Source organism: Priapulus caudatus, unplaced genomic scaffold, assembly GCF_000485595.1.
Source record: "Priapulus caudatus unplaced genomic scaffold, Priapulus_caudatus-5.0.1 Scaffold577, whole genome shotgun sequence".
NCBI classification, from domain to species: domain Eukaryota; kingdom Metazoa; phylum Priapulida; class Priapulimorpha; order Priapulimorphida; family Priapulidae; genus Priapulus; species Priapulus caudatus.
The window spans coordinates 254,031-263,430 of NW_014577638.1; the positions used below are offsets into that span (position 1 = coordinate 254,031).

The window sequence follows — 9,400 nt, forward strand, 5'->3', positions numbered from 1 at the left end:
ACACACACACACACACACACACACACACACACACACACACACACGTGTGTGCACCCACGCAGGCGTGGACGCACATGCTTGCATACATACAAACACGGACACACGCACGCATGCACACGCGCACACGCACACACACACACGCAAACACACACACGCGCGCGCGCATGCGCACACCACTCACTAGGTTTACTCAGTGCCATTAATAACAGCTGTCTACCTGCTAGTATAGCGAGGTTTCACGTGCAGCCGATCTCACAGCTTCACCGCAGCCTGTAGAGAGAGAGAGAAAGAGAGAGAGAGAGAGTGCATTAGTTACATGAAACAACCGCTGTTCTATCACGCACATTGATTATTACCTCACTCCACTCGTGCGCACACACGAACGTAACACGCGTATAAAGAAACTTGCTTTCGACACGACCAGAGCTCACTGTCAACGGTTTTGTCGTGGTCGAAGTAAATATGCAATAGATGCAGTCGGTGTGAAGCATTCCCTGCAGGCGTGGGGGTGACGGTGGGCGTCTGTGTGCAAATGACGTACGTGCGTGTGTGTGTGTCTGTGTGTGTGTGTGTACCTGGCATTCCTGCATCGTATGAGATTTATAGATTCAGCCTGAACGTGTGAAAAGTTGATCGTTGATGCGGAAAGGCTGGAAACCTCTCAAGTTAACAAAAGTGCTTGAAGTTCTTGCTGCTGTGTGTGTCATGAGATTAACTGAGGCTCTCTCTCTCTCTCTCTCTCTCTCTCTCTCTCGCCGTGTGGATGTGTGAATAATTATCAGCAAGGAAAAACTTCAAACCGTAAACGTTGACTATAATCTAAAGTCGTCTGTCAACAGATCAGGAAACAGTTTATCGTGGTTGCGACAGCTCATTGTGCATAAGTTCTAGGTAGTGTAACCACGTGCACAGACACACGTTTAGAACGTGTTCACGTTACGTGGCGTGTAAACCACACAGATCTTTTGAAGTGAATTGGATTGAATCATATTGAATTGAATTGTATTAGATTGAAATGAATTGGATTGGATTTAATTTAATTTAATTTAATTTAATTGGATTGCATTGAATTGTATTGGATTGAATTTAATTTGATTGGATTAACGTAGAGGCGTCTGTACATCAGTGCAGCATCCGTGTGTAAGGACATAACATGATCCTGGGTTTATACAACACGCTCTCCACTCGTGACACAACCCAAGTGTAGATCACAGCAATCTTTTTAATGGAATTGAATTGGATTGAACTGGAGGTATCTATACATCAGTCCAGCATCCATGTGTAATCAGATATAGTGGCTGACAGGATTAATACCACATGCACCTGCCTCTCTATAACGCTCCCGTCAAAACGCGAGAGAACCGACGAGAAGAAGAATGATTACCAACTTCCCTCCAATGTCTCCAGGAGGCGTCCGCGTGTATCGTCGGTGAGGTTACTCCCCTGAGGAGCGAAATCTCCGCGAGAGTTCTGATCAGTTCAGTCAGAAGAGTTGTTGATCGCGCTTGCCGATCGGAGTTTGTGCGACAACGACGACAACAACAACAACAACAACAACGGTGATGATGGCATCGGTGACCACAGCAGCGGTGATGATGATGATGATGATGATGGCGTGTCCGCGGCGACTGCTGTCCTACTACGTGTGCCTGCTTGTCGTTGCAGACATGGGTCTGCTGCCGTTCAGCACGTACGAGTACGCCGTCGTCGCAGTCAACAGCGTCGGCAAGACTCACAGCGACCCCGCGAACGCAACAACCGATGAGGAGGCGCCCTCTAGTGTCGAACCTCCGAGCTGGCATCTGAAACCGAACGAGGTCGACACAATCTTCCTGAACTGGACTGATCCGATCACTCCTAATGGTATGTGTGTCTCTGCTCCTCTACTCCTTGTCATATCATGTTACATAATAATGGTATATATCCCCGTGTCCTAATGCCCATGTGTGTCACTACTCCATACTTACCTCAAGTAATAATACATAGTAGTTGTTTATATTCTATCACTCCTACTGGTATGTGGTAAGTCTACTCCAGGTAATGTTACTCAGTAGTGGTATATATACGATTCCTTTTATTGGTTATAGTAGGGGTATGTTACATATTAGTGGTATGTATCCTAGCACACAATAGTATGTGCATAGCTACCCCAAGGAAAGCTCATAATCCTAACCCAAATCCAAATCGGTGCCATGATCCCTAATCATAATGCTAACCTAGTTTATTCTTTATCCTAAACCTAATCCTCATCCTTTATCTAATCCACATCTGTTGGTGACAAGCAGTGCTCTTTTAATATAGAAAATTCCAGAGTGAAACGTTGTAAATGGGTGTCAGAAATAATTTCCTATAGTCGTGCATGGTTAAAGTTCCTTCTTTTTTCCTTTTGGCAGCTTCACGAGACAAATTTCAAAATTAAAGTACTTTCATCTTTGGAGTTTAACCTGAGAAATATTAAACACAAAGCAAACAAGCAAAAACACGCTTCACTAGTACAACAACACAAGTTGAATGTTTGCGTGTAGCACGCCGTTACAATGTTGGCTTGTGCCTATAGCATGGGAAGCCTAATGAACTTTTTCCATATTAATCTTCATATTGAATAAATTAATTATTTACCGTAAGGAGGGCCCCGTGTGGGTTTCCTGGGTACACTATAGTGAATGGCTGGTCAGCCACTCAACTGAAAGCATGAGTGTAGCATAAGCTATCATCATCGTCATCGCAGCAGAGCGTGGACGTGCATAGTTATGTTATGTCAGCGTACGTGTTAGCATGCATGATATTAGCGTGCATATTATATAGCGAGCGATCGGTACAGAGCTCTAGACGAAGACTGCAGATCGGTTGCAGAAACTGACACTCCGTGTAAATATTTTGTGTGGTTAAGTGAAATACGTAAAAATTATTACAAGATGATTTTTACATATATTATGTTAGCTTCTTCATGAGTAGATTCGCCTTGTACTATTAATTATCTAGAAACAAAGTTTAATAACTTTCAAATAGTTACTGCAAATTCTCTAGTTAATTATACCATTCTTCAGATTGTGGATTTACTCAATTTTAAATTGGTGATATTAGGAATGCCTGTCTTCAACTTATATTTCCCCATCTAGCAAAACGTAATATTTCCAATCCGATTTTATGTTACCAGTTGCAGATTACAAATAACAGCGTAAATCCCAAAATTCCAATAAGGTCAAAACCTGTATTAGTGTATATCTCTGTGCTACGAACACTTGTCCATAAAGGACAGATGAGGGGTCTCTCCCAAATGACCTTTCTATACAGGATAGACTGCATATACTCTTCCATGGCTTTCCAAACCTTAAATTGTTATCGGTTATATAGTATTGCCATTCCTAGTATCTAGAGTATACTTATGAGAGTATATCAGTATCACTGATTTCCCCGACCGCTTGGCTCCCGCTGGCAGCGGTGAATGGCCCCTAGTGTTGATTAAGTGCGTCTCGGCGGTGCAGGCGTGGTTACTGCGTTCATGCTGTCGAGGAATGGAGTGGAGGTCTACAGGGGACTGGGGTACGGGTACGAGGACACAAACAGCATCCAGCCCTACAAGGTCTACACCTACAGTCTGCGAGCGTGCACCACCAAAGGTTGCACGGACAGCGAAGAGGTAGCTATACACCCCTCACAGCAATATATATATATACATATATAATTATATATATATAACTTTTATTATACTATACAATTACTTATAGTACTATATTATATTATATATATATATATATATATATAATATAATATATATATATATATATATATCATTATATCCTATAATTATGATGCATTGGAGGTAAATCTTTTGTTTGGGGAGACATTTTGATAGGGCAGCTAGCATAATTATAGAGAGTGAAATAAGCAAGAATGGGAACAACATCACACCGCTTTCAACTTCTCACCTATCAACTGTGTAAATCAGCGAGGTTTCATTATATGTTACATAATTATACGGTACTTGGCTAGCTATGGTGTCCGTATAACACTGCATTCCACCTGTGGCTCGCACACCTACACGTCCATGTTCCGTTATTCACGATGTGTAATATGTATATTTATTCCGTGCAGCATCTGTGCTCGGAGTTCAAATACCCTGGACTTGCATGCACACACAGGCACACACGTGTGCACCCACGCACATACTGGCACATACGTGCGCATGCACTTTAGCAGAATATACTTTATATCACACCGGAGTCAAACATTATAATTTTGATTCAATATTAGTATATAATATTATATACTTCTCCAGTATTTTTATTTGTGGGTATATCAAGTATAACACTCCCAGTTATTGATGATTGTTCCTTTGGAACCATACTTTTTTGCATAAAACCTAATATGCTATAGATTATTTTCATTGAACGCACAAACCGTTTTTTCAACATATAATATTATAACCATGCATAATATGTCATGTTATTGCAGTTACAACAATTTGTGATTCGAGAACTTGCAGTAAATTGTAATCGTATATCTGCTATAAACATATCCTTATTTGTGTATCTTCTATATATCAGGGGTAGAAATTAACTTTTTAACAAGGGAGTCCAATGGACTCGATCCCTGCCCCTCAAAAAGAGGGAGTCCACAGCAAAATGAGGGGAGTCCGCTGTCGGAAATTCAAAACTAAAGCATAACAATAATAACACGTGCTTATTTTGAAGATTCATGCGATGCACGTCTGCCAAATTTTCTTTGGATATTTGCTGAAAAAATACGGTCATTCCATGAGGTCGTGCTCTGGAACGAACTAGTTAGTAATATAGCAGAATTTTAAGGGAGTTACATGGACTCCTGCATATGTCAAATCAGGGACTCCGACAGTAAATCGGGGAGTATTTGACTCCGGACTCCCGTTAATTTCGCACCCTGATATATACATAACCTTGTATGTGTATATTTTTATATGTACATAAGCTTGTATCTGTACGTCTCACATATTTAAAACTTGTCCGTGTTTTAGACTTGCTGTGATAGAGTGATACACGACAACCAGGTGTTGCACGAATGCTGTGGCAGCAGCTATGTCGCGCTGCGGAACCGTCCCACCGACGTCTGCTGTGGGGGAAGGTTCTACGAGATGATGGGGAACCACATATGTTGCCGAGACAGGTACTGTATACGCTATATTTTTCGCGTACAGATATTTCCGCGAATTCAGACTTGACGGACAATTTTATGAGTGGTTAATTTTGCGGTCGGTGAATTATGAATTATTCGGTATTATTCGCGTGTTGTTATTTTCGCAGTCGGGCTCACGTTCACGAAATTCGCGAAAATTAAACCACAGCGAAATACACAGCGTATACAGTAACTCGCTCTTCATCCGGTGACCTCTAACTGAACTCTGCGTGGCACGATTGACAGGCATCTCTGGCCATGTATTGTCATTCGAAACGATTCCGAACGATACAATGCGATCTACGAAACGAGACAGAACGTTCTAAAAGACAATGCTAGGCTAGGAAGTGACATAAAGTCAACGTTTAGACATGCACGTTTGGGGAAACACGTTAGAAACTGGTTCATAGCGCGCGTTTGTTAGTTCGCATGCAGTACGTGGAACTGAACATATACGTGTTAGACTTTAGAGTATGAAAAGACTTGGCACATCAAATTTATATTGTCTCGCAACAATGATTCGAACGATAATTTTTGAGAAAAAATGGATGTTCAATAGCTACGCCTAACGATCGCGCACGAACTAGGACAAGTTTCTTCTCTTGTGAAAACAGCACGAAGGAAGCCGAACGTAATCACGAAAATGAGATCTTAAGGAGGTTCTAGCAAACGCAAGCCGTTTCTTCTCAATCTTAATACAATGCATAATTAATAAAACCTTGCTAGCGTGTTGATCGCCGCTCGTTGGTAATTAATTAACCTAATTAAATATGCATAAAATTTACGAGCAACGCTGATCGCAACGTAGTTTGACTTTTTTGTAAGCGTGTTTTCCCCCCCATAAAAACAGGTACATCCAGGTAGACCGAGGAAGCACGTGTTGTCCTGACCTGATCCAGGACAGAGTGGATATAGGGCGGGGAGATGTCTGCTGTGGCAGCATACCTCACTCTATAATTGTCTAGAACTTTAATCAAATGTTGGTTCCTTACGTTATATATCCAAACATTGATGAAATACAGTTCTAGCGATTGTGAAGGGCGGCTATCCGACTCCTCGACCACGACATCCTCACTTTATATTATCAAAGGTCGCCGAAGAAAGCAGCCCGCGAGAGCGTGCAGCGCCAGCTCAGCGTGGCTGTGTATACGTGCCTGGGGCGGCATACTGATTGATGTACGGGGGGGGGGGGGTGCAGGATTGTTTAAAAGTCACGTTGGCCTTGGTGTTAACAAATCAATAAAATCGGCGTAACGTGGCATTTCATTGACGGGGCAAAGCAGCCCGAGAATAAAAGTAAATTGTAAACTTGTATGTTTTCGTTTACATCTCGCATGGGTTGCATCGCACAACTGCGATTCATAAAAAAATATGCGTAGCAAATGGCTGAAAATACATCGCGAATTGCGATGCGATACCAGGAAAATTATTCCCTGCATATAATACATAATCATAATACATAATACATGATCATAATAAATAATAATAACATAGTACATAATACATGATGACATAGAATCACGGTGTACGAAATCCCCGCACGCGCTAATCGTCATATCTGGCGGCGACTGTGGCGCCATCTCTCAGGTGAAGGTGGCGACAAAGCAGGAGATTCCTCACGGTGTGAGGTTGCCTGTGGTGACGGCGGAGGGACCGACAGCGTTGCTGGTCACGTGGCAGGCTCCGTCCGCACCTAACGGCATCATCCAGTATTACAACCTGACCGTGAGCAACGGCAGCGTCGTGCATCGTCACCGCTTCACCGGCGACACCTATACATTCCGCGTCACAGGTACGCCGCCGCCGCATCTCTCACCGATACCAGCGCCCTCTGTGTGCACTATCTGAAACATTATAGTGACCAGCCTATAACTTTACTATACACCCTACTATTGTGATGGTCTAATGCCAAGTCGTTATCAAGAGTATGTTAAATAACTATACTAGTTCATTATAGTTCGTTAAATAACTGACTGTAATTAACTAACCATGGTGGCAGAGAACGTGATGTAACAAACACCGGGCTATAAAACATGCTTCTGTGGCCCTCGTATTTTCACAGGTTTTACTGTATATTTAGTATGCATGTGGTTACTTCCTGTTTAGTGGATAGCAACAAGTATTCGATTGTAACATATGTTATTAGATTGATAGATGTACATGTGTGCATGCGCCAGGCTGCTTCTTTTATAGTCGATCTTTTTTTTTATTAAACTCCAATACTAAGTACTTGAAATGTTTTGCTGCCCACGTTCAACCTTTTCATCCATGTTCGAAGATTAATTCAAACTCTATCGTCGACGTTTCTGCATTTCTGTGAGTACGTACCTCCCCACCTTATTGCGTGATCCTTCCTATCTGATTGCATGACCTCTCTATCCACCCTCCCTCCCCCCCATCATCTGATACAGACGGCACGGATTTCATCATCAATGTTTGAAATGTTACTCACCGCGCCGTTACTACAGAATTTATGAGAATCGCTAAAACACTTGGCGTCATCAACGTTGTTCATTGCATTACATAAAATCAATAAGATCAATGAAACTCTGCGTGGCTATAGAGTTGGAGCTTGCTGTGTTTAAACACAGATGGCACATATCCGTCTGTCTGTTGTCTAAATATACATGTGACAGATGATATATGAGGAATGTTAAGCCCGGTTTACACTACCGACTTTATGTTGGCTAATTGGCGAGTTGGACCAATTTTTCAATTCGGCAACGCCGAGTAAATAGAACATGTTCTAATCTCTCAACTAGTTGCTATCGATCGGTTGGTCATGCAACTTTTGTGTTTACACTGCCCGATTGTCGGTTGTTTAGTTGGGAAGTTGGTCCAATTCACCAATTCGCCAACACAAAGTCGGTAGTGTAACACCCAGCATTAACTGAGCATACACGGATACACGTATACATATACGTATACTGAGGAGTAGGTGGCATCACACGTGATCAAACGTAACTGTGTGAGATGACACTTGAGTCTTAGTGTGTCTAATTATTGGTATCAAAGACACGTGGCACACATGACACATAGGCACGCACGTGCGCGTGTGCATGCGTGCGTGCGTGCGTGCGTGCGTGTGTGAACAGGTGTGTATGTGTGTGCGTGCGCGCGTGCGTGCGTGCGTGTGTGTATGTACGTGTGTGCCTATGTGTGAGTGCGTGCGCGCGTATGTGCGAGCGTGCGTGCGTGCGTGTGATAACCCTGTGGTGATAGCTGGGTGATAGACATGACAGCCGCTACCGCTGCCACATGCATGCTTCTAACACCTACAATTCACCTCCGAGAATATAGAAACGATGATGAGTGTATAGTGAGTGTGTGTAACATGGGTTGGCTACAGGTGTATTATGTTGACCCCTCCTATCACTGTTACTGCACACGTGCGCCTTGAAAGCCTTCACCGTGTGGGTATATATACATACGATGGTTTGAGCAAGGAGCATGATTCATGCAGACTAATGGTACTGTTGGATAATTAATCATGGCATTTACCTGATACAATCCTGTCCCAGGTGTGCGTGCGTGCGATAGGTACACACCGCCGATGGTAGCGTGAACATCACCGACATTGATTTTATGTCGGATCGTGCTTGTCACGACTTCCGATTCTGCAAATGTGCAAGCCTTTACTTTGAAAAACGATGGGGGTGAAACTGTAGATGAAATTGTATAATTTTCTGCATCTGTGCTGACGTGTTCAGCAGTTACTATCATTGTTGTGTTTGATTTTTGAAGCCAATTACTAGAAATTTGAAGAGTGCCATGCAGAAATATTTGTCGATATGAATGATTTGTCAGGTTAAACAAAGTTGCACTTGTCTATAGATTGTAGCCGTTGTAGCCCAATATATACTCAAAACGGTAACAGCCAGTAAACAGTAAAACGGATATAATTATGATTTATGCTGTTAGTGATGGTTAAGAAACCATGGTTTTTCATGCAATAATTTTGATTGCCGGCTGTAATGAGATTTTGATAATTGTTCCCGTAGATCTGATATCGTACGGGAGATACGAGGTCGTACTGCTGGCGTGTACATCTGCAGGATGCAAGGACAGCAGCCCTGTGTTTACCAGGACAGCAGAGGCTCTACCTGAAGGTATGATGTAATATAATAAAATAACTTATCTATTATTCACTCTTGGTAATATGATATGCTATGTTATTATATGATATGATGTAATATGATATGATGTGATATGTTGTGATATAATATGCCAGAGTTACATGAATAAATCT

At 42.3% G+C, this 9,400-nt stretch overlaps 1 protein-coding gene across 1 annotated transcript in view; it reads left to right on the top strand.

The window, feature by feature from the left end:
- The window catches only part of LOC106811801 (usherin-like), a 129,146-nt gene that overhangs the window by 119,642 nt on the left and 104 nt on the right, over positions 1-9,400 (top strand). Inside the window, 4 exon segments of the mRNA XM_014815521.1 lie at positions 4,994-5,142; positions 6,002-6,110; positions 6,739-6,943; positions 9,153-9,260. Of these exon segments, the coding sequence (XP_014671007.1) occupies positions 4,994-5,142; positions 6,002-6,110; positions 6,739-6,943; positions 9,153-9,260 (571 nt within the window).